The sequence below is a fragment of the Odontesthes bonariensis genome, chromosome 19 (assembly GCF_027942865.1).
Source record: "Odontesthes bonariensis isolate fOdoBon6 chromosome 19, fOdoBon6.hap1, whole genome shotgun sequence".
NCBI classification, from domain to species: domain Eukaryota; kingdom Metazoa; phylum Chordata; class Actinopteri; order Atheriniformes; family Atherinopsidae; genus Odontesthes; species Odontesthes bonariensis.
The window spans coordinates 19,702,975-19,729,814 of record NC_134524.1 but is presented as its reverse complement, the minus strand read 5'-3'; the positions used below and the strand labels follow the sequence as shown (position 1 = coordinate 19,729,814).

Below are 26,840 nucleotides of genomic sequence, written 5' to 3'. Positions count from 1 at the left end.
GATCATACTTTCCACGTTCTCGGAGGATCAAAGTTTTCACCCAACAGCCTGAGCTGTCCAACAACACACTGAAAGGTTGAATCCTAAAGTTTCTCTTTTCATTTTGGCTTCAAAAGTCCCAGCCTCCTCTGAGCTGAACAACCTGCCCTTCCTTTTCTAAAAGCCATCAGCATCCACAGGAGTTGAACCCCCTCCCTCTGCTTCCAGAAGCTGCTCTGTGTCTGCCTGAACCACCAAACCACAGCTGCAGCCTCCTTTCTGAGCTGGTTCCATTCTTCTGTTGGGATGCTGAACTGCAGAGTTTATTTCTGTAAGAGCTTTGATCCCTCATCTTGACAAACTAAAAGCTGCTCAGTAACAGTTTGGGCCATTAAAGGATAAGACCGTTTTTTTTACCATGGGCCCTTGATTTCACATTATAACATGATGTTCTACTCACCCCTGCTTGTTGTTGGTCATTTGGAGCTGTTCCGAAGATATTCGAGAGGCGTCTGGCTGCTCTCTTGAGATATTCGGCCATGAAACGGTTTCCTATGGGCAACGTTATACAGGCACAAACTATGCTGTTTATAATTTATTAATTACTCTACACTAGCACTGATAACGTGGAGGTGCGTCGCTTACTTAAAAAAATCCGGGTTAATGAAATTTTGAATTTTAGCCGAATGAATAAATAGGCAGCAGGTCTGTGGGCTGTCTGTGGTAGTAGCACGACGAGGACGTCAGTAACACCCACTTTACGACAAAAATTCAAAATGACAGTAACCCGGATTTTTTTAAGTAAGCGACGCACCTCCACGTTATCAGTGCTAGTGTACAGTAATTAATAAATTATAAACAGCATAGTTTGTGCCTGTATAAGCTTGCCCATAGGAAACCGTTTCATGGCCGAATATCTCAAGAGAGCAGCCAGACGCCTCTCGAATATCTTCGGAACAGCTCCAAATGACCAACAACAAGCAGGGGTGAGTAGAACATCATGTTATAATGTGAAATCAAGGGCCCAATGTCAAAAAACCGGTCTTATCCTTTAAATCAGAGAATGAAACTTTAACCAACTTAAAGATTTTCACTCTTTACTTTGGCCTTGTTTGTGCTGCTTTTTTGGCACTTTTTACCCGAGACTGATGACTACAGACACTATCTTTTAGATTTCCAACATGTTTCCTGTGAAGCAGCTTTGCTCATCAACAGTCTTTGGTTTGTTCAGCTGCTTGGTGTTGGGTTGGACTGTTCTGTCTCATGCTCTGTATCCAAATAAAGTCTCTGACTTGTTGGTTTCCAAATTTAAAGACAAAATTGAGTGGAACCTGGAAAAGGCTTGAACTGTCCATCTGCCTTCTCAAACTGCTCTCTATCAGACAGAGATGTTTTTCCTGACAGTAACTCAGTCTTTCTTGAAGCTTTTGTATCTTTGGTTTTCAGTTTTGGCCTTTAAAATGGAACTGGTTCATATGAAACCTCACCAGCTCCTCTTGAGATCGACCAAACTCATCACTTGTAAATCCGTCACACGCTCAGATCTGCGAAGACATTTTCTAATCTGACAGTTCAGTTCATGGACAACATCTAAGCAGTATTTATTTACATTCAGTCACTCGTAAATAGTAAATAATACAAATCTACGCTGTTATCAGGTCAAATAGCTTTATATTACGTCTGTTAATAGAATTTTATTTTTGAACGGTACCACCGGAAGTGTCAGTCATTTATAATATCTCTAGCTTTACTTTTTCTGTAGATACCATTTGTGGCCACTAGAGGGCAGAAATGCCCTGCTCACAGTATAAAGACTGAATCTGTGGACTGCAGCTGGTGCCTTCATCATATTAACAAAATGACTTTGTAACAGATTTCACTCCATTTCAGACACAACTGGAGAACAATGCTTTCAGTAAAACATTCAAACTGACAAAGTACAACAATCTTTACGTGAAGTCTCATCCTTAAAGGTTTTTACCAGTTACTGTGCAGGTTTGAAACTGGTCCTACTTTATCTCTTTTCATTGTAGTAAGCTCTATTCCCTCTAACAGAAAGCCCATGCTCTGATCTATCTATCTATCTATCTATCTATCTATCTATCTATCTATCTATCTATCTATCTATCTATCTATCTATCTATCTATCTATCTATCTATCTATCTATCTATCTATCTATACTGGGTAATGATAAGAAATGTAAGCTGTGGTAAAACTTCAGCATTCATAATCTTAACTAAATATGACATTGTTATTAAAATATTAATATGAATGCTCTCTTCCATCATAAAACCTCATTTGATAAAGAGTTCCCACATTTCAATGTTCATGCTGACTTTCAGGGTGTAGTTACAGTTTATGGCCACCAGAGGGAAGTATAGAGACAGATGCAAAGAGGTTGTCAAGCTGGCAGATACGCAATTACCCACGCCCACTCTGCTCCACCACCAACCAGCTTCCAGGAGGAAACAAGCCAACTGTTTTTTTTTTTCACTTTATTCTGGGTCGTCACAACTTACACACACGTGCGCACACACACACACACACACACACACACACACACACACACACAACGGTAATACGTCACAAAGAGCTCACCACATATGTGATGATAATGCCTCAACGACATACGTCAATGTAAAACACGCACATAACACGTGTTTTATACGTCATAACACGTCATTAAACGTCAGAGGCGAAAGTTTATAACTAGGACCCAGAGATCAGCAGCTTTGTGTTGGGAGGTTGTGGCTCCCCTCCCTCAGGGAGCAGGTTGAGAGGCTGATGGCAGATGGGCGTTGAGTCTCGGCTGCCAGGACAGCAGTCAGGCTCTTTCCATGCGCACAGTATGAGGCTGTGGCTGGAAGCGTCTGCTCCGCACTCGCAAGTCAGGCTTGTGTTGTGGACAGGAGCCCCCGGAATTGGTTGCGTCTTGTTCTCGGTCCTCTCATGTCCTTCTGATCCCTGAGTCTTTTGTGTTCATCCCAAACACAATCATCTGAGGCTACAGCAGTGCCCGCTGTCACTGCCGTGCATTGTTAGCCTCCATCACAACAGCTGTTCTCACTTTTCCATGGCAAGGAAACGAAAACAAATCAGCACGGGTCCAACACATCACTTGTCCACTTCACTAGTGGGACCTGCTAGTTGGTTTTAAAGGGGGAAAAACTGAGATCGGGTTTAAGTATTAAGTTAACCTGCCGAGTCTTGGAAATAACTAGAATAATGTTAACTCCTTGGCAGGAATAAAGATCTCTGCAGCTCTCTCATCCACATCATGGAATTTAAATTTAACATTTAGATTTAACATTTAGATTTAGCATTTTGCATTTAAATTTAACATTTAGATTTAAATATTTAAAATATCTCTAAGTTGACAAATATTGTTGTAAATGTGCAAAAAAGTGAAGCTCAAAAATTCACACGTTTTTTAAACATTGTTTGAAGCTAAATGTTGCTGTTATTTTCAGCGTGAGCCGCTTTACAAACAGCACCCCATAGACCCCAGCCGTGAGATGAACCTGGAACCCTCCCGCTGTGAGGCGACGGTGCTAACCACGATACCAACGTGGAGCCCACAAAAGAAAACCATTTCACATAATGAAATGAATCCCCTTCTGAACCACAATATATATGATAAGCTACCATGGCTTCTTTTAGCTTATTGGAAACACATGTCACAGAAAACTAACAATCTGCAAGACTTTATGGGCTTACACACAATTAAGATCCAAGACACAAGCTTGAAGACTGATAAAAATTGAGTGGAACCTGGAAAAGGCTTGAACTCAGTCCCTCTGCAGATCAGCAGGAACAGCTGAGAACAGGACTGAAACTAAACTTCACATTCCATGCAGATCAGTTTGGAAATGTACTGAAAGTAGTTTAATGAGGGGATGGTGCTGAGAGCTTCTTCCTCTCATCCTGTTCTCAGCTGTTCCTGCTGATCTGCAACAACTCATATCTGACTGAGTATTTGTGGCTGCTCACTCTGACCACACTCCACATTACAATCAAACATGGAAACGTTGGGATGTCTTATGAGTGAGGACTTCATTGGAAATAAAACTGTCAAATATTCTGCTTAAACCTAAAAGGCAACCTGCACTTAAATCAAGTCAAAAGACCGATTTTGTGTGTGTGTGTAAATGATTAAGATAAAAAGAAACCAACAATACAGGAGGTTTTTTTTATTCATGATTAACATTACATGCGTAAAGAGCAGTGTTTGAACAGCAGTATACATGTTTCATATTAGAAAAATATCATTGTTAAACCTTAAAGCAACATTCCCTTTAAACAGCCGACGCTCTGTTCCAGTGACCTTTATCAGTCTTTGTATAATGCATAAAATAAGTGACAAAAACAATGACACCTGCACACAAAAGAGTCAACTACAGAAATCAACTTATCAACGAATCTGTACAAAACCACACCTGGCAAAGAAAACTGTGTTCAGATTCCCTCAACTTCCATATTTAGATTGAACAAATTTGCTAAAAGAGAATTTAAAAATGTATTGTAACACTCCCATCCCAATTCCAAATCAGCGCAGAATAAAATGAAGACAGAAAGTAAAATAGGAAATGCTCTGATTATCAGGCCAAAAACAAGATCTTTTAAGGGGAAAAATATCCAGTTAAAGTTCATTTAGGTGTGAAAGCGGGATAAAAGACAAATAAATGAATAGATGTATTGTTTAGGTTTCCAGTAGTTAAAGTATGACATGTATTTCTTAGTCTTCATGTAAACTTAAAATGTTCCTTCGTCTAATAAGCTTAATAAAAGCTCAGCCGCAGCCTAGTTTAACAGAGCCTTACTGTCCTCCGAGCTTTGCTTTTCTTTATATTTAACACTTTTTTAATCGGCTCTGCAGCAAGATTACCAACAGCCTTAGCTGTGTTCATTACCGCTTCTACAGCCGAGTGTGATTTATCAGCTTCATAATACCCAATATAACCTCCAGCTGCTGCTCCTCCAATAGTAACAGCTCCTGCTGCTATACCAGCTACCACACCTGATGCTGCAGTTCCTCCAGCTTTTTTATTTAGGTGACATTACGAACTACAGGTGACATGGTATTAACAGCACTCCTAATTGCTTCCCATATCTTGGCTTTAGCAGGTCCCGTAATTCCACTGCTGACACTGTTTCATTCTCATGACTCAACACTCAACTTTTCCTGGCACAGGAGAGAGGAAGCACAGCCTTATATGGTATCATTTTGGGCGTGGAGTATGCAAATGTACTATCCTCGTGCACGTGCCCCTTAAATACGCACAGGTGGGATTCATCATTTACACAGGTCGTTTACACACTTTTTCCGAAGTTAAGCGCGCTTGTTGAATCTGACGTAGCGTGTTCGTACGAGACCTTACGAAAAAAGTGAGATAAATTTAGAATAGAAATACGAAAATGTTCTTGCATGAGGCCCATTGTCTTCCTGTGACTGAATGCGTCTGTTCACTGCTTGTAGCATCTCATTGGTGTAGAAACCTCCACTGTTTGTCTTCACCATCTCTGTTATTGTGCTGAGCAGATTTCCCACCTGGATCTGGTTGTTTCTGTATTCATGCTGCTGGTTGTTCTTCCAGTATTTGTTGTCAACCACATGGCAGCGGCCTCCACATTTCTTCAGGAGATCACGCAGATCCTCATTTCCTCTCACAAACTCTTTAATCGTCATCCCTTCAGGGAGCTGATCACCGTGAGTGAAGACGACCACAGCATATTTGAAAGCTTCCTCAGAAAAAGTTTGTTTTATTTCAGAGACAACCTCTTTCTCGTGCTCTGTAAATTTCTCCACTTTAAGTATAATGAGAAAAGCATGAGGGCCAGGGGAGCACTCAGTGATGCACTTTGCTATCTCAGGTTTCAGGTCCTTTTCATTCCTGCGATTGTCAAAGAATCTAGGAGTCTCGATCAATGTGATGTTTCTTCCATTAACCTCTCTACTTGCACTCTGACATTTACTTGTTTCAGAGTTTACAGTGTGATTTATCTCAAACACTTTCTCTCCAAATATGGCTTCAGCCAGGCTGCTTTTCCCAACTCCAGTTTTCCCAAGTAGAACGATCCTTAGGTCTGCTGCAAGAAGACAGTAATGATTTCACATTATTGCATCTTCAATTAAATACATTATACACACATACACACACATGTCCACTTGCATATCATCAGAGCAGTATTTGAGCAGATGAAGAAGCTTTTTGAACCCACACAGAAAGATTTCTTTCACGTCACCCTCCACGATTCCAAATCTTTTCTTGCTTCACTCTGATTGTTGCTCTTCTATTTTGTAAACCATCACTCAGTGGGGTTACATGGCACTGAAAGGATTGGATTATTGGCTAAATTACAATAAGAATGATTTGAGCAAGGGTAATTATCCTTGGATATATGGCGGTGAATGAATCGGATCAGAGGCACAAAGCATGTCATACTCCGATACGATAGGTGGCGCTGTACCCATTTCAACTATTGCTAATAGAGCCACTTCCGGTTGACCGCTTCACCACCACCAACAACCTCAGGCATTTGAGAAAATGGCGAATGAAGAGCAAGATGAAGCTACGTCCCTCTACATTTAATTTGTGATGAGCTGCTTAATGCACAAACGTAATGCACAACGGCGCATGTTTTTCTTTCTGACGGCTACTACAACAGTAATATCGTCTAATTCACCACGTGCTTCACCCGTCTGCAAACACGTTTAATTTGACTTTCAACCGAGTTATCTCGGGGTCTTAATCCGATCGCGAGTAAGCCGATCCAATTTCTTGTCAGATTAAGGTGTCTACATCAGAGCATGTGAACGGAGCGGAGCGTGGAGCGGACGGTGGAGCGGAGCGGTGAAATATGGTCAGAGTGGAGAGCGGTTTTCAGTTCAAAATCCGGAGCGAGGATTTCGCTCCGCTCCAGTTCGCTCCGATGCGCTCACAACGTCAAATAAAAATGGCGGATTATAAAATTTGTAAAATAACATTTTTGATTTAATGTAGTCTAGTGTAATAAATTAATAATTAAAAAGGAAACGCGGGGCAACATGAATGGAGCGAGATGTTACGTTCACAGCTGGGGACAAGCAGCCACGCGGGCCTTGTCACCCGTAGTAAATGAGGAAGTGAGCAATTCAAGTCGAGGGCGCAACGGTGTGTTCTATGTGTGGCGGAGCTAGCATAAGTTGCAGAGAGAGTGCGAACAATAAACAGGGAAACGCCCGAACTGTAGGGCCTACAAATGCTATCGAGCGTGGATTGTGTATTTCGTCTGGAGTTTTGGGACACGGGAACGCTCGGAACAGGTCAGGTACCGTGAAGACATATTCCCCTTTCTGATTGTCTGAATTAAGCTGACTGCTCAGGTGCTAGTTCTAACCCTACCTAGCGCCCAACATTTTCTAAACATTATTTTTTGTACGTCAGAGCCACCGTTACAGTGGCGATAATTTAACAGCCAGTTAAATAAGACAATACACCGGTCACATCATTAAATCAAACGCCGTGTGTCCCAGGGCCCTGTCATAATTACATGAAGTAAAAATGTCAGAAAATTCCTTCTCCTGAAAATTTGAGCGAGCGTGGAGCGATTTCACCTGAGCAGCAGGAAAATTAAGGTGAGCGCGGAGCGAGTTTTGAGCGGAGCGTCCTGGCGCAACTTTGAGCGGGGAGCGAATGAGCGAACATCCTCCTGAGCGGGAATTGCGCTGCGCTCCGCTCCGTTCACATGCTCTGGTCTACATGCACTTAATGACTCAATCTTATTGTAATTTAGCCAATTATCCGATCCTTTCAGTGCCATGTAACCCCACTGATCGTCTTCTTTTTGTGGGTATGGTGGTCCCGGAGTATTTCCTGTGCTCACAATATTAATTGTAATGTTCAAGTAGGACAGTTTGGACATTTTAGGGGTCTTGAAGACGTACATGTGTTGTACAGCAGACCCCAAAAGCCTGCAGTGTACAGTCACATCGTGCTGGTGTGCTTGTGTTTCTGTTTTTATAGGTGAGCAAAAATGATGGAGAAATTTAAAATGTTACAGGTATTTAAATGAGTGTCTGTGACTAACATTTATTTATAGAAATGTGATCTTCATGTAAGAGTTTTGAAAGTTAGATTTAATTCCTTGAATGAACCTGACTACCGTAAATCCTCTAATATTGGCCTGTATTCCATTACTGGCCGGGATTCTAATATTGGCCGATCTCGCTGTCGGAGGAGGTAAATACTGGCCGGACTCTTATACAGGCCGGGTCTATAATTAGAACCAACGATTTCTCTGGGCAGCCTCAACATTATACCGGTACTTGTGATCGTAACATACAAGACTTGCAGCTCAATGCGCTTTACAGTCAGATTACCGGTAACAACAAAGTTAAAGCAAAATTAAGTAAAATAAAAAATAAACAAGTAGGCTATATGGTATGTTGAAATTAGCATTCACTTCTATCACTATCGCATTCGAATGCGATCACGATCGTGAGTGAGCCTGTCCACTGTGACTTGCAATAACGGCCAAACTACGATATCGTTTTTTACAGCCCTGCGCTGCTGCCCGTCTGCGCGAGGAAGAGAACAGACAGGCAGCAGAACATGAGGAGGACGAAGAAGAACTGTACAATAATGAACTTGTTGTAGAGACTGGAGCGAGTGATGAGGAGATTACGGGGAGAGATGAAATACCGGTAGCCTAATTATCACCATGGTTAAGTGACAATGCACTACTGGTAACTGCGGTCAAGTGAGCCGCGGATGAACGAGTGGCGGCTCACTTGACCGCAGTCTACTGGTACCGGTATGTTTGCTACGTTTCTGTTACCATATTACCGGTACTACACTGGAATTTAGCCTGAATTGCCGGTATTTGTCTATTTTATAGGTTCAAATAGACACAAAATCTCGTTTTTATTCATTCCACTGGTAGTCTGTTTTGCTCAAATAGAAATAGAGGCCTGTCTCTAATTCTGGCCTCCTTCCAATAATGGCCGGGACCAAGATGCACGTGAGTGAATAAAGGCCCCGGCCTATATTAGAGGATTTACGGTAACCAGAAAGTCATGGGTGGAACCACTCATTTCCTGCTAGCATACGCGTTGTGTGAGTTTACAGTACATTATCAGTAATAATGTGTTTAGAGAGTTAGTTAAGTTGATATTTGTTCCATGCAAGCTTAATGGTGAGAATTGTGCATGTGTCCTTTAGCAGATCTGAATAGCCTTAAAGGCCTACAGAAAGCTGACACTACACCCAATACATAATGATAATACATACACAGAGGAACAATAATGATAATTGGACTCTACACCAAAACATTTCATAAACGCATGAAATTTGCGATTTTGAATTTGCCGCTTGGAAATCCTTCCTGGAATTCCAGACTGGGGGCGGGGCTTCCGTGCGACGTCACATGTGCCATGGGTTTTCCTGGCTGCCGCTATTGTAGTATGCTTGTTGAGTGGTGAAGGCAATAAAACGTTGGGTTCAGTGCAGTTTTTATTGCGAGTCGATGTACGAAGTGCTGTGGGTGCGTGTGTCAGCAGCTCACAGCACCGGGGACAGAGGAAGCAGAGAGACCCGCGGTCTTGTGTCTGTGTCTCCCTGTCCGCCTGCCTCCTCTCTGGTGAAATCAGCCGGAGCCATCCCGCCGTGTTCAGCTCCCTGCGGTGCGGACACTCAGGGAGAATCCACCTGGCGGAGAGCGGACACACCGCGGGATGGTTGCCCTGAAATCAGCGATCATCATCTTGATGATCGCTCTGCCGGCTGATTTCCACTCTCCACCTGGCGGAGAGTGTGTCCGCTCTCCGCCAGGTGGATTCCTGTCCACACCGCAGGGAGCTGAACACGGCGGGATGGCTCCGGCTGATTAATCAGCCGGAGAGGAGGCAGGCAGACAGGGAGACACAGACACAAGTTCCGACCGCAGGTCTCTCTGCTTCCTCTGTCCCCGGTGGTGTGAGCTGCTGGTGCTGAGGGCAACACACGCACTTCGTACATCTACTCGCAATAAAAACTGCACTGAACCCAACGTTTTATATTTCCAAGCGACGTCCCGCGGCACACATAGAAATTTGCCGTGAAGAAGCTGTCCAGGTCTGGCAAACTGCTGGCTTCGCTACTAGAACTACTGGTGATTGTTCCAGCAGCTGGCACTCGCGACGTCACGCACCTGTCGTTCCAGTTTGCCAAATTCGAGTCAAATGTGGTGATAGTTTATTGGGCCTAATCAGGACTATCCAGGGGCCTAAAATTATTTTAAAATCATAAAAAAATTCCATGGTATATAAGGAATCGATCTGCTATATGAGAGTTAGTTAAGTTGATATTTGTTCCATGCAAGCTTAATGGTGAGATTATGTGCATGTGTCCTTTAGCAGATCTGAATAGCCTTTAACATTAACATTTCATAAAACAGAAACATTATTCAAGAAGTTCCATCAATCTTGTATTTCATACATCATCAACATGAATCTGTTTGATCTACTAATTGTATTTGTGTTATCAGTGCAGCTCAGCTGACATATTGGTGTTGTGCATTTTATGTCTTTGAAAGTTTTTAATTGAAGACATTTTAGCACTTCATGTTTTCAGTCATTCAAGCTACAGAAAAATATTCATTATCTCTACTCACCCGCCATGACTTTAGAAATCAAAGTGGAAAGATTTGTGACATTTTTCTTTGCCTGACTCTTAATGTCTTCCTGTGACACATGTCCTAATGATGACTGAATGCATCTTTCCTCCTCTTGAATTAGTCTGTTCTCTGCTTGTAGCGCCTCATTGGTGTAGAAACCTCCATTGTTGGTCTTCACCATCTCTGTTATTGTATTGAGCAGCTTCCCCACCTGGATCTGGTTGTTTCTGTATTTTTCATGCTGGTTGTTCTTCCAGTGTTTGTTGTCAACCACATGGCAGCGGCCTCCACATTTATCCAGGAGATCACACAGATCCTTATTTCCTCTCACAAACTCTTTAATCGTCATCCCTTCGTCGAGCTGATCACCGTGAGTGAAGACGACCACAGCATATTTGAAAGCTTCCTCAGAAAAAGTTTGTTTTATTTTAGAGACAACCTCTTTCTCGTGCTCCGTAAATTTCTCCACTTTAAGTAAAATGAGAAAAGCATGAGGACACTCGGTGATGCACTTTGCTGTCTCAGGTTTCAGGTCCTCTATATTTTTGCGATTGTCAAAGAATCCAGGAGTGTCGATCAATGTGATGTTTCTTCCATTAACCTCTCTGGTTGCACTCTGACATTTACTTGTTCCAGAGATTGCAGTGTCATTTATCTCAAACACTTTCTCTCCAAGTATGGTTTCAGCCAGGCTGCTTTTCCCAACTCCAGTTTTCCCAAGTAGAACGATCCTTAGGTCTGCTGCAAGAAGACAGTAATGATTTCAGATTAATGATTGCATGTAACTAATTGTTGTTGTACATCTTCAATTAAGTCTGTTATATATATATACATATATATTCCACATATTAATCAGTAATGGTTGTTTTATAAAACTACGGGAACATAAACTACCATATAACTGTCGCTGAATCAACTGACTTTCATAGTTAAAGCTATAATGTGTAATATTTCACGTTGTCTATTAACAAATTTGAGTCTTATCATTCACAAGTATTACCTCAATCGTAATTAATTATCTCCATCACAAAAGTGCAGTGTTCTTATATTCTTTATATTCAGCATGCGAATGTACATAACAGTGTTACACCCCAATGAATGTCTCCATGTCGCTCCGCCATTTTAAAACTACGGGATTTGTAGAAGGACATGTCATCAGCTTCGCCCTTTCCATTTCCACATTTCGATACGGAAAGGGCGAAGCTGATGACATGTCCTTCTACAAATCCCGTAGTTTTAAAATGGCGGAGCGACATGGAGACATTCATTGGGGTGTAACACTGTTATGTTCATTCGCATGCTGAATATAAAGAATATAAGAACACTGCACTTTTGTGATGGAGGTAATTAATAACGATTGAGGTAATACTTGTGAATGATAAGACTCAAATTTGTTAATAGACAACGTGAAATATTACACATTTTAACTTTAAACTGAATTTTTTTTTTTAAAGACCACAGGTTCCGCTTTTGTTGCTGCTGCAAGTTTTTTTTAAAACCATGTCTGTGAGAACAGGAAGTTAATTTAAGTACCATCAAAACAGTATTTGTGCATTAATTCCAGACTCTTTAACCTACGCAGAAAAAAAAAATTTCAGTCACCCTCCGTGATTCCAGAAATCAAATGAAAATTGCAAATGACATGCACTGATCTATTCATTCTACTCAGAAAAAGCAGAAAAACGTTGTATGATGAAGCTACTATACTTTACGTGTCATTTCACCATCACAAGTTGTGCAAGTTTCCGGAACGCTGTCAGTGAAAATGTGTTTAGAGAGTTAGTGAAGCTGACACATCCAAGCTTAAAGGTGAGATATATGAATGTGTTGTTCAGTAGACCTGAATAGCCTGCAGTATGTTCTCTTATTTGTGTAATGATGTTGAGGCTCGCATGCTAACCTAAAAATTTGTGGTTAATTGTCTGTAACTACAGTTTTTCCTTGTAGCCTGTCAGCCTCTAACTGCCCTTCAAGTCTTCACTAAGTTGGGTCAAAACGTTTTGTTTCTTTGTTTGCGGGGTTTTTACAGATTTTAGTACAGTGTGCATAGTATTTTTCACAGATCCAGTCAGTATAAACATTTCATTAAAAAAATTCAAACAGATACATTATGCAGGAAGTTACAGCAATGTGTTTGATCTATAAATTGCACTTGTGTTATCAATGCAGCTCAGCTGACATACTGCTCTGTTGTTCATCTTATATACGAAAACAGCCTCCGATTCGCGAATTAAAGGGGTGGGCATAAAGGGCCATTTCACTGCTTTTTTTGCATTTTGATCGACCAAAACAAGGTCCTGTATGGAAACTACAAAAGTTACACTGCTCAAATCTGGATGGAATTATTCTAAAGAGGTTGTAGATTCATTAAAATCTTGTTTGGGATTTGTGAAACCTTTTTCTGATTTGTGAAAATACAGAACAGGGCCATTTCACTGCTTTTTTGGTATTCTGATCACCCTGAACTGGGTCCTGTATGGAAACTACATTACTTAGACTGCTCAAACCTGGATGGAATTATTCTAAAGAGGCTATAGATTCATTAAAACCTTGTTTGGGATTTGTGAAACCTTTTTCTGATTTGTGAAAATACAGAACAGGGCCATTTCACTGCATTTTTGGAATTCTGATCACCCTGAACTGGGTCCTGTATGGAAACTACATTACTTAGACTGCTCAAATCTGGATGGAATTATTATAAAGAGGCTATAGATTCATTAAAACCTTGTTTGGGATTTGTGAAACCTTTTTCTGATTTGTGAAAATGCAGAATAGGGCCATTTCACTGCTTTTTTGGAATTCTGATCACCCTGAACTGGGTGCTGTATGGAAACTACATTACTTAGACAGCTCAAATCTTGATATAATTATTCTAAAGAGGCTATAGATTCATTAAAACCTTGTTTGGGATTTGTGAAACCTTTTTCTGATTTGTGAAAATACAGAACAGGGCCATTTCACTGCATTTTTGGAATTCTGATCACCCTGAACTGGGTCCTGTATGGAAACTACATTACTTAGACTGCTCAAATCTGGATGGAATTATTATAAAGAGGCTATAGATTCATTAAAACCTTGTTTGGGATTTGTGAAACCTTTTTCTGATTTGTGAAAATGCAGAATAGGGCCATTTCACTGCTTTTTTGGAATTCTGATCACCCTGAACTGGATCCTGTATGGAAACTACATTACTTAGACTGCTCAAATCTGGATATAATTATTCTAAAGAGGGTACAGAGTCTTTGAAACACATTTTATTATTTGTGAAAACTTTATTTGGTCATTGAAAATTCAAAAAGTTCCTCTGAGCTTTCTTTCTTCTTTTCATTTGGACCATCCAAAACCAGAACCTGTATGAAAAATGATTAAATATGGGTTTAATCATTGATCACATGATATAAATTATATCAAACACACTTTAGAATTTGTGAAACCTTTCTTTGTCCCAAAATTCACAGAAGTCCTCACCTCTCCATGTTCATTTTAATTTCCATGAGGATCTCCTGTCTTTCACTACATAGGAAAAAGAAAAAGTTCATGCATTTTACATCACTAACTACTTACAAGAGTCTTCTTCACTTGTTGACTTTATTATCACGTTCTTTTATCTAGAAACAATGACTTCTCTCACCTTTCTTCCATCTGCCCGTGGTCAACCTCTGCCACCGATTCAATCCGTTTCATTTTTCTGACTACTTCCAGAGCCTTTATTGTTGCCTGCATCAGACATCCCATAGTCCAACCATTAATATGCCCTATTCTGTATCGGATGCTTTGATGAAATCTGCATCACACATTTATTGCTGTCATCTCATTAATCTTTCCACTAACATGTGCCATCATTTCAGACCCTGCTTGTCTTCTCCTGCTCCCATCATAGTCATCTTACCTCCCATCTGAGTGCAGACAGGACCTTCTTCATCCCTTTATTAACACTATCTTAGATGTCTGTAAAACAACTGTTCAACATTGTCTTTGCCTTGCAGCCCTTTAGCCTATTTGTGAATGTGATAACCTGCCATTGTAATAATGAGATTAAAAACTGTCTATTTGGCTAAAGTTTGTTTCCAGTTGCCATTTTACAAGACACGTCAAGAAAATAAAAATTTATTTTATTTGACATATTTAATGTAAAATAATGGGTGGTTAAGACCAACAGTAATCATCAGGTTGTGCTTAAATGATTTAGAATACTGTACATGGACATATGTATCTGTTAGGATGGCCATGTAGCAGCTGGATACGCAAGGTAGGAGGCTTGAGGCAGAGGTAGTGATGAACCAACCGGGTGTTTTATTCACCAACATTTACATCAATCATACACTTTAACATGGACACATACTGCGGACCAGGAGCACTGTGGTCCTAGCAGCATTAGTAGCAACAGGACCAACTCTCTCACTGGTACAACTGGCAGCCTTATCCTACTCTGGCTCCACCAACCAAACCCCTGGGGGATTCTGCTCCTCCCATTACACATCCCCATAACAACAACACACAAAAACCTTAAAATACATTTACCCTCTATTATAAAATCAATCAATTCCTAGCATGTCTAAACAAAAGTACCAAATCTACCAAAGACTTCCCCTAACTGATTCTGGTGCACTCCCCCCTACACTAATCAGCACATGGTACGACCCGGAACCTTCAAACGCTGCAGACTGAATGTAGGGACTCTTTTGACCGAGCACCCTGGAGAAGAGACATAGGTGAATGACTTTACACACAAATTTCAGAATTCACAATTCCAAACAGCATAGTCACCTCACAGTTTATCACACCCTTTAGCTACATGTATCCTTATCACAGAGCATTTCAGGCTACTAACTGACTGGATGTTTCCCTTTACAGGCCTGGTCCCCCCTCACTCCCCGCTGAGGGCAACACAGGACTTGCACACCCACTTGTTGTTAATATACACATTCAATAAAACATTTGACAATTTATTTATGCCACATTATTAAAAATACTACTCATGTGACCTCAAAGACCAAAAGTCAGTAATGAAGATTACCTTCATTACAGTAGCCCATTTTCCCATTGTAATTTATTTTACTCTACTCTGGAGCCACAACAACACTACACATTTTTAACTGACCAAACTACACACTGTTCTATCTATATTACAACAACTTAACAAGAAGTTTATTTCTCACTGGCAACCACTTGAAGATATGAAGAAATAGTTTAACCCAAAAGACATCTTCAACATTCCAGAAAGACAAATCTTGATTAAGTAAATGTATTTCAACCTTACATTCACAAATTGTCTGGTATAGGGTGAACTCTAACAGCAAAATGTAATGTTTAATATCCAATTCATCAGTGCACATAACACATAATGGCAAAATACTACGGGTTTGATAGACGATATAATTAGGAAGTTGTGGTACAGTATCTAAGATAGTGTTAATAAAGGGATGAAGAAGGTCCTGTCTGCACTCAGATGGGAGGTAAGATGACTATGATGGGAGCAGGAGAAGACAAGCAGGGTCTGAAATGATAGCACATGTTAGTGGAAAGATTAATGAGATGACAGCAATAAATGTGTGATGCAGATTTCATCAAAGCATCCAATACAGAATAGGGCATATTAATGGTTGGACTATGGGATGTCTGATGCAGGCAACAATAAATCATACACTTTAACATGGACACATACTGCGGACCAGGAGCACTGTGGTCCTAGCAGCATTCGTAGTAACAGGACCAACTCTCTCACGTGGTACAACTGGCAGCCTTATATCCTACTCTGGCTCCACCAAGAAATAGTTTAACCCAAAGGACATCTTCAACATTCCAGAAAGACAAATCTTGATTAAGTAAATGTATTTCAACCTTACATTCACAAATTGTCTGGTATAGGGTGAACTCTAACAGACCAAAATGGTACCACCACGTAAAGCGGCGGCGCGATCGTTTTCGCAGCGACCCCTCGAGAGGAAAAACTGTGTAAAAAAGTGTAATTTTAGTGTATTATTGTATTTATATCGTTAAGTTATGTGTCTGAAATCTACAAACTGCCCTCAAGAGGCCGCTAAACTGCAACACTCAGACGCAGTATCACAAAAAGTCTACCAACGGAGTCTACTTATGGGACTTAAACACTGCCCAACGGCGTTACCAACGGAGACAAAGGACGCGCTACAGTCTACCAGCCTGCTTCGCAAATTCCTGAGCTCGCCTGAAGACAAGGGCCGGGTGAGGAGGCGCCGAAAGCGGTGTGAGAGAAGACGGAAGAGGGGCAAGAGAGCCGGTGTCCGTGCTAGGCTGATGGCTAATGCTAGCCGACCGGCTCTCCCGTCCATCCTGCTCTCTAACGTCCGCTCACTTGAAAATAAACTGGACTACATCAAACTACAACGGACTACTCAACGGGACACTAGGGACTGCTGTGTGTATCTTTTCACAGAAACATGGCTCAGCGACCGCGTCCCGGAGGCGGCTACTCAGCTAGACGGACTAGTCTCGCATCGAGCCGACAGAGACCCGCTGTGCGGTAAGACACGAGGCGGGGGACTGTGTGTTTACATCAACACGGACTGGTGCAACAACTCTGTCCTAGTCTCCAAGTCCTGTTCATCGCTGGTGGAATACGCGGTCGTGAGATGTAGACCATTCTACTTACCGAGAGAGATATCCTCTCTGCACATTGTAGCTGTGTACATTCCTCCCAGCGCTAACGCTAAGGAAGCGCTAACCGCACTGTACGGGGCCATGAGTGATCTCCAAAACAAACATCCAGAAGGACTGCTTATTGTCGCCGGAGACTTCAATCATGCTAATCTAAAAACAGTGCTTCCAAAATTCTACCAACATGTGGATTTTGCAACGAGAGGAGCGAACACGCTGGATCTTGTTTACACCACCATACCCGGTGCATATCGTGCCGAGCCCCGCCCCCACCTGGGATATTCTGACCACATCTCCGTCAAGCTGATCCCAGCATACAGACCGCTGGTCAGACGCTCCAGACCAGTCAACAAACAGGTAAAGACCTGGCCGGAAGGAGCCATCTCTACCCTCCAGGACTGTTTTGAGTGCACTGACTGGCAAATGTTTAGGGAAGCAGCAACCACCAACGGCTCCACTGACCTAGAGGAGTACACGGCTTCAGTCACTGGTTTCATCAGTAAGTGCACTGATGACGTCACGGTCATCAAATCCATCACCACGCGCTCTAACCAGAAGCCATGGATGACTGCTGAGGTGCGTGCACTGCTGAGAGCCAGAGACACAGCATTCAGAACAGGAGAAAAGGAGACCCTGAGCAGAGCGCGGGCAACACTGGCCCAGGCTATCAGGGATGCAAAGCGAGCGCATGCCCAGAAAATCCACGGCCACTTCAGAGACAGTGGAGACACACGGCAGCTGTGGCAGGGAATCCAAGCCATCACTAACTTCAGGACAACAACACCGGCCTGTGACAGTGATGCCTCCCTGCCCGATGCGCTGAACGTGTTCTACAGTCGTTTTGATGCAGAGAATGATGTGGTGGCAAGGAAGAACACCCCCCCCCCTCCTGGCGAACAAGTGCTATGCCTGACCACAGCTGAAGTGAGAAAGACTCTGCACAGAGTCAACCCACGTAAGGCTGCTGGCCCAGACAACATTCCCGGGAGTGTGCTCAGGGGATGTGCAGACCAACTGGCAGATGTCTTCACGGACATCTTCAACATCTCCCTGAGCAGTGCCATCGTCCCATCGTGCTTCAAAACCACCACCATCGTCCCTGTGCCCAAGAAGTTCCCTGTGTCATGCCTCAATGATCACCGCCCCATCGCACTCACCCCTACAATCATGAAGTGCTTTGAGAGGCTGATCCTGAAGCACATCAAGAACCATCTGCCTCCCACCCTAGACCCCCTGCAGTTCGCGTACCGAGCCAACCGCTCCACCGACGACGCCATCAACACCACCCTCCACCTAGCACTCACCCACCTGGACAAAAAAGACACTTACGTCAGAATGCTGTTCATAGACTTCAGTTCAGCATTCAACACTATCATCCCACAGCACCTGATTAGGAAGCTGAGCTTGCTTGGCCTGAACACTACCCTCTGCAACTGGATCCTGGACTTTCTTACGGAGACACCCCAGTCAGTCCGGATCGGAAACAACTAGGGTTGGGCGATGTCTTCTTAATTGGCAGAAGACGATGTTTACAGTGAAACATCGTGATGGACGATGATATCGTTGTCGTCGTCGTCGGGGGGGGGGGGGGGGGGGGGGGGGGTTTGGGGGGGGTTACGACTTATGATCAAATAATAAGAATACAATTATGATAAAATAATAATAATAAAACGGTAGTATGTAAGCTACATGGTGATGATTCTACACAGACTTCCCAGGCTTTAGCTGTAAGAGGAAAAAAAAAAAAAAAACATCCTTCCATTGCGTTTGAATGGCCCGTGCCAGAATGTCACTATCCGGCTGTTCAGTTGCTCCGCTCGTTAACACAAACAGCTGATCGCATGGCCGCAACTCAGTGCATTTAGGCATTTGGAAACTTTCCCAAACTATGGGAAGTAACCAGAGAAAGTAACCAGAGCAGGTTTCCTTTGATGGCAAAAATCGCTAGAAAGTGTCTCTGCTTATGCGCTACCAGCACGCCTTCGGAAAGAGTTTTCAGCCCCGCCGGCAGTGTGGTCACCCCAGTCCGCAGCTTAGCCGACGCTGGTTTTTTTGGCCAGAAACATTGATGTGTAAATATGTTGGAATAGGCTGCACCCGTGTCCGCCCTCTTAACATTTTAAGTTATTACAGTTTAGCGCGTTTCGGTACAGGTAAGTCATGCTTTATGTTTGTTTGTTTTATTATTTTTCTTGCGCTTATATTTTTATTATTCTTTCCTTTTGGTGTTCTGCTGTGATATCATAGGCCTATAGTGAAGTGCATGAAAAATTATTTTAAAGCTTTTGCAGTAAAAAAAAAAAAAAAAAAAAAAAAAAAGGTAAATGCCATAGCCATTGTGTTTCGGTTTAAAAAAAAAAAAAGTGGGCGTGGCATCACGATGGTTACCATCCATCGTGATGGTGGGTCATAAATGACGATGATATCGTCCATCGGCACAACCCTAGAAACAACACCTCCAGCACCACCACACTGAGCACAGGGGCACCTCAAGGCTGCGTGCTCAGTCCACTGCTGTTCACACTCCTAACCCACGACTGCACAGCACTACACGAATCGAACCACATAATCAAGTTCGCTGACGATACGACCGTGGTGGGTCTCATCGAAAAGAACGACGAGTCATCATACAGGGAGGAGGTGGAAAAGCTGATCACCTGGTGCAAAGCCAACAACCTGTCTCTGAATGTGGACAAGAAAGCTCAGCAGCATCTCCACTTCCTGAGAAGGCTGAAGAGAGCCCACCTCCCTCCCACCATTCTCACCACCTTCTACAGAGGGACCATAGAGAGCCTCCTGGGTAGCTGCATCACCGCCTGGTTCGGTAACTGCACCCAACTGGACCGCAAAAACCTTCAGCGTGTGGTGAGGACGGCTGAAAAGATCATTGGAGCCACTCTCCCCTCCGTCTCAGACATCTACACCACACGCTGCATCCGCAAGTCAACCAGGATTCTTAAAGACCCCACCCACCCCTCACATAGACTTTTCTCACCCCTCCCATCTGGCAGAAGGTACCGCAGCATACGGTCTGTCACCACCAGACTACAAAACAGCTTCTTCCCCCAGGCCATACGACTCCTCAACGCTCAGAGACTGATCTGATCACCTCTGTTGTCCCAGCTGTTCTTTATTGTTGCTGTTTGTTGCACTGAAAAACTTCTTGAGAAACGTTATTTCATTGCACTGTATACTGTGTATATGGCTGGAATGACAATAAACCCTCTTGAATCTTGAATAAAGGCTCTGGAAGTAGTCAGAAAAATGAAACGGATTGAATCGGTGGCAGAGGTTGACCACGGGCAGATGGAAGAAAGGTGAGAGAAGTCATTGTTTCTAGATAAAAGAACATGATAATGAAGTCAACAAGTGAAGAAGACTCTTGTAAGTAGTTAGTGACGTAAAATGCATGAACTTTTTCTTTTTCCTATGTAGTGAAAGACAGGAGATCCTCATGGAAATTAAAATGAACATGGAGAGGCGAGGACTTCTGTGAATTTTGGGACAAAGAAAGGTTTCACAAATTCTAAAGTGTGTTTGATATCATTTATATCATGTGATCAATGATTAAACCCATATTTAATCATTTTTCATACAGGTTCTGGTTTTGGATGGTCCAAATGAAAAGAGGAAAGAAAGCTCAGAGGAACTTTTTGAATTTTCAATGACCAAATAAAGTTTTCACAAATAATAAAATGTGTTTTAAAGACTCTGTACCCTCTTTAGAATAATTATATCCAGATTTGAGCAGTCTAAGTAATGTAGTTTCCATACAGGATCCAGTTCAGGGTGATCAGAATACCAAAAAAGCAGTGAAATGGCCCTATTCTGCATTTTCACAAATCAGAAAAAGGTTTCACAAATCCCAAACAAGGTTTTAATGAATCTATAGCCTCTTTGGAATAATTCCATCCAGATTTGAGCAGTCTAAGTAATGTAGTTTCCATACAGGACCCAGTTCAGGGTGATCAGAATTCCAAAAAAGCAGTGAAATGGCCCTATTCTGCATTTTCACAAATCAGAAAAAGGTTTCACAAATCCCAAACAAGGTTTTAATGAATCTATAGCTTCTTTAGAATAATTCCATCCAGATTTGAGCAGTCTAAGTAATGTAGTTTCCATACAGGACCCAGTTCAGGGTGATCAGAATACCAAAAAAGCAGTGAAATGGCCCTATTCTGCATTTTCACAAATCAGAAAAAGGTTTCACAAATCCCAAACAAGGTTTTAATGAATCTATAGCCTCTTTAGAATAATTCCATCCAGATTTGAGCTGTCTAAGTAATAGAGCTTGAAAGTCCCGCCTCCTTGACGTCATCCAACTTCCTCCCCTCGGGACCACGGAAGTGTAATAATTTGCAATTCAAGTCAATGACGGAGCCATGACGGAATAAAACTATTTTTTGCGCTTGATGGAATTGAGTCTTGCATTTCACATATGTTGTGTAGGACATTTTTTAATATTTTTTCATACCAGTAGCGTAACAGTTTAGCGGGCATAAGTGCTTCATTGTTAAGTTATTTTTCTGAGCATTTCTCGAACTACAGCATGTAGCGTTTGGCACGGAAAATAAACGTCATCACGTTTGGGCGCGCGGAGGAGTGGAAGAATGGCGCTGTCGTTGGCCAGTTTCACTCAGTTTTTCGAGGGCGAACGAAAACTTGTGAGCCGAGGAGAGAACCACTACCAGTCGGGGCACGTGGAGAGCTTCTGCTATGCTGGTGGTGATATGTCTGGCTTCGTCCATGCCAGCCAGCGAAGATGGTGGGATCAGTGACGTAGCATATGCGACGCAATGTAGTCTTTTTACCCTAACTTTTTTTTACAACGTTTAACCAGGCACTCCTACGACAAATCGCCAATGTTTTTGCATGAACTCATGCATATTGAACCCCAGAACATCATGCTTGTACTGTAAAAAGGCATATAATGACTGGGAACAGAAGACATCATCCTGCCCATGTCAATAGATCCAGGCATGAGGTCCCATGGGGACGACGGAAGTAGGAAGAAGAAGCAAAAAAGGGGGCGGAACTTTCAAGCTCTATGTAGTTTCCATACAGGACCCAGTTCAGGGTGATCAGAATACCAAAAAAGCAGTGAAATGGCCCTGTTCTGTATTTTCACAAATCAGAAAAAGGTTTCACAAATCCCAAACAAGGTTTTAATGAATCTATAGCCTCTTTAGAATAATTCCATCCAGATTTGAGCAGTCTAAGTAATGTAGTTTCCATACAGGACCCAGTTCAGGGTGATCAGAATACCAAAAAAGCAGTGAAATGGCCCTATTCTGCATTTTCACAAATCAGAAAAAGGTTTCACAAATCCCAAACAAGGTTTTAATGAATCTATAGCCTCTTTAGAATAATTCCATCCAGATTTGAGCAGTCTAAGTAATGTAGTTTCCATACAGGACCCAGTTCAGGGTGATCAGAATACCAAAAAAGCAGTGAAATGGCCCTATTCTGCATTTTCACAAATCAGAAAAAGGTTTCACAAATCCCAAACAAGGTTTTAATGAATCTATAGCCTCTTTAGAATAATTCCATCCAGATTTGAGCTGTCTAAGTAATGTAGTTTCCATACAGGACCCAGTTCAGGGTGATCAGAATACCAAAAAAGCAGTGAAATGGCCCTGTTCTGTATTTTCACAAATCAGAAAAAGGTTTCACAAATCCCAAACAAGGTTTTAATGAATCTATAGCCTCTTTATAATAATTCCATCCAGATTTGAGCAGTCTAAGTAATGTAGTTTCCATACAGGACCCAGTTCAGGGTGATCAGAATACCAAAAAAGCAGTGAAATGGCCCTATTCTGCATTTTCACAAATCAGAAAAAGGTTTCACAAATCCCAAACAAGGTTTTAATGAATCTATAGCCTCTTTAGAATAATTCCATCCAGATTTGAGCAGTCTAAGTAATGTAGTTTCCATACAGGACCCAGTTCAGGGTGATCAGAATACCAAAAAAGCAGTGAAATGGCCCTATTCTGCATTTTCACAAATCAGAAAAAGGTTTCACAAATCCCAAACAAGGTTTTAATGAATCTATAGCCTCTTTAGAATAATTCCATCCAGATTTGAGCTGTCTAAGTAATGTAGTTTCCATACAGGACCCAGTTCAGGGTGATCAGAATACCAAAAAAGCAGTGAAATGGCCCTGTTCTGTATTTTCACAAATCAGAAAAAGGTTTCACAAATCCCAAACAAGGTTTTAATGAATCTATAGCCTCTTTAGAATAATTCCATCCAGATTTGAGCAGTCTAAGTAATGTAGTTTCCATACAGGACCCAGTTCAGGGTGATCAGAATACCAAAAAAGCAGTGAAATGGCCCTATTCTGCATTTTCACAAATCAGAAAAAGGTTTCACAAATCCCAAACAAGGTTTTAATGAATCTATAGCCTCTTTAGAATAATTCCATCCAGATTTGAGCTGTCTAAGTAATGTAGTTTCCATACAGGACCCAGTTCAGGGTGATCAGAATTCCAAAAATGCAGTGAAATGGCCCTGTTCTGTATTTTCACAAATCAGAAAAAGGTTTCACAAATCCCAAACAAGGTTTTAATGAATCTATAGCCTCTTTAGAATAATTCCATCCAGATTTGAGCTGTCTAAGTAATGTAGTTTCCATACAGGACCCAGTTCAGGGTGATCAGAATTCCAAAAATGCAGTGAAATGGCCCTTTATGCCCACCACTTTAATGCGCGAATCGGAGGCTGGCGAATCGGATGCCAACTTCAGCGTCGTAAAAAAACATGAGTCATCTCTACTCACCAGCCATGATTTTAGAGATCCGAGGGACAATGTGTTGTAACTTCTCTGCTCTGACTGTAGCTTATGATTTAATCGAGTCACTTCCTCAAGTTGCATTAACTGGCAAAAAAAAAGAAAAAAAGTTTTAAAGGCGGAGCCAATGTCAAACCTCTGAGAATAATTTAACTCGAGACCTACTTCCTCTAAATGTGGATGGGAAATTCCTATGTTGCACGAGGTGTTAACCAGTCACAACATTTTCAACATAGAATAAAATGTATTTAACTTTCTTTGTCACGCTTTATACACACATTAGAAACAAATCAGAGGTGTGTGTGTGCCTGCAGCTGCCACCTTTTCAACATTGTAATCACACTCGCGGTTAACGAGCAGACTGTTTCCAATCTCTCTATCTGTATCAAAATTCTTAAGGCTCTCATGCTTAACAGCAAAACATCTGATAACAGTTCTGGCTAACTTTGTTTTGGGTTTTTTCGTTGCTACCGGGTTTATATTTAGGTCGCCATGTCTGTTCCCAGCCTGCCACACCACAGACAAAACCAATATTCAATTCCACCAATGATGTGCTTTTACAACATGATTGCAGTTAATACATCTCTTTTATACACATACACAAACATTTCACAAAACATATTTAGACTTATACATTATGCAGGAAGTTACCCCGAGCCTGTTTTTTGATACGCAGTCGATCCAAATCCGTTTGATCTAAAACGCTATTTGTCCTTTCATGTAATTCTGCAGACATACCACTCTGATTAATATTATGTGCTCGAGAGTTTTCAGTTTCTGAATGTTTAAGCAGTCCTAAAGGCCCATTTATGCCCTACGGAACCGGACGAAATTCGTCTGTCCGGTCCATACGTTGCTCCCGGAGCTTCTGTTTATGCCTCCGTCCGTATTGCGCACGTCCGTAAGAAATCCTCTAGAGGGAGGTATTATATTGAGTCATTGTCGGCCGCGGGTTTGAGAAACATGGCGTCAATTGAGGAAGTTGCAGTCATACAAATGTATATACCCCCTGACCATCTCACAAATCCTCTCCTCCATTACCTGGCATTTTTAAATCTTAAAATGTTTTAATCTCCTACTCTTCGTTCTTCTTCTTCCTCCATAACTTCCGGAGCCAACACGCTCCTGACTCTCTACTGCCCCCACGAATTCCTCTGGTATTGCTCCGTTTCGCCCGGAGCTCACCGGATTGCTAAACTCTTGACCTACGGACAAACTGACGGATGAAACGCCCCCCGGAACCGGGTGAAAGCGTCCGTTTCCGTAGTTAACGTAGGGCATAAATGGGCCGTCAGTTTGTCCGTAGGTCAAGAGCTTAGCAATCCGGTGAGCTCCGGGCGAAACGGAGCAATACCAGAGGAATTCGTGGGGGCAGTAGAGAGTCAGGAGCGTGTTGGCTCCGGAAGTTATGGAGGAAGAAGAAGAACGAAGAGTAGGAGATTAAAAAATTTTAAGATTTAAAAATGCCAGGTAATGGAGGAGAGGATTTGTGAGATGGTCAGGGGGTATATACATTTGTATGACTGCAACTTCCTCAATTGACGCAATGTTTCTCAAACCCGCGGCCGACAATGACTCAATATATACCGCCCTCTAGAGGATTTCTTACGGACGTGCGCAATACGGACGGAGGCATAAACAGAAGCTCCGGGAGCAACGTATGGACCGGACAGACGAATTTCGTCCGGTTCCGTAGGGCATAAATGGGCCTTTAGTCTTTCAACCTACACAGCAAAAGAAACAATGAGTCATCTCAACTCACCTGCCATGATTTTTATGTTGGAACCTATCGGATTGTATCTCGACTTTCATTCAAGTCACTTCATCAAGTTACAGTGACCAGGGAAAGACATTGAACCATTGAAACTGTCTTATGAGTGCTGCACCCTGTTTTAGAGGCAGTGTAGGTAATGAATTACCTGTGAGAGTCATAAAAGCCGACACTCCCTCTAAATGTTGACACAGGGAAAAACATTTGTTGCATCTGGTCCAAATCTGTTAAAGGTGATAGAGAATGGTTGAATGGGGCATTAATCCTTGTTCTGTGATGTGATATGTAGCCCAAAAAAAATTGGTTGGGTCTGTAATGGCTCAGAACCTCCCTAAAAGGCTCTCTGAAACAGCTGTTACTATGCTGGGTTTAGAATGCGTCTTTTTCCGTCGTTTCAGAGCTTATCTGGCAACCTCATTATGAAATGCAGGTTGCCGTTGCTTGATTGGCTGCCCTTTCTCTCACTGAAAACAGACACCGACTGAAAAGAAAGCTCATAAGAATCAGAATTCGTTTTATTGCCATTGTTAGTGAACAGTGTTCACTAACTAGGAATTTGCTGCGGCGTAAGGTTCAAACATGTAACATAGGATAAAAAATAAAGAATAAAAATATATGAATATAAAATGTACAAGGTGTGTACAACAATACACAGTATCCAATATACAGAGCAACAACAGTGCAGCTTCATTAGTGCAATTTTAATGATGGTAAAGTGACTGGGGCAGGTTATGAGGTGATTATGAAGTGTTCATAAGTCCAACTGCAAGGGGAAAAAACTGTTTTTGTGACGGGAGGTTCTAGTCCGAATGGACCGAAGCCTCATGCAAATAGTCCATGTGCAGCGTGAGAAGGGTCAGCTGTGATCCGACCTGCTCGCTCCATAGTCCTGGAGAGGTGCAGCTGATCACCGGAGCGAGACACAGAAGTCTGGGTCTGTCCCTGTCGGAACTGACCATGAGCTGCTCGGAACGGAGCTTTGTGAAACTGTAGTCCGTGAAATGCGCAGCGCAAAGGAAAAGTCGGCGGT

The 26,840-nt window shown here is 42.2% G+C and overlaps 1 protein-coding gene across 2 annotated transcripts; it reads right to left on the bottom strand.

The window, feature by feature from the left end:
- Window positions 1-4,015: 4,015 nt before the first annotated feature.
- Window positions 4,016-25,297, bottom strand: LOC142369249 (GTPase IMAP family member 8-like). 2 transcript variants are annotated; one of them, XM_075451567.1, is made up of 4 exons: window positions 24,691-25,297; window positions 24,028-24,126; window positions 10,610-11,353; window positions 4,016-6,067 (listed from the first exon to the last, which is right to left on the bottom strand). In XM_075451567.1, the coding sequence occupies exons 2-4, from the start codon at window positions 24,032-24,034 to the stop codon at window positions 5,355-5,357; spliced, it is 1,464 nt and encodes a 487-aa protein (XP_075307682.1). In that variant the 5' UTR covers window positions 24,035-24,126; window positions 24,691-25,297; the 3' UTR covers window positions 4,016-5,354. The 2 variants fall into 2 exon arrangements, with proteins under 2 accessions (XP_075307682.1, XP_075307683.1); XM_075451568.1 differs by having other exon boundaries at window positions 4,016-6,064.
- Between the last annotated feature and the right edge of the window lie 1,543 nt (window positions 25,298-26,840).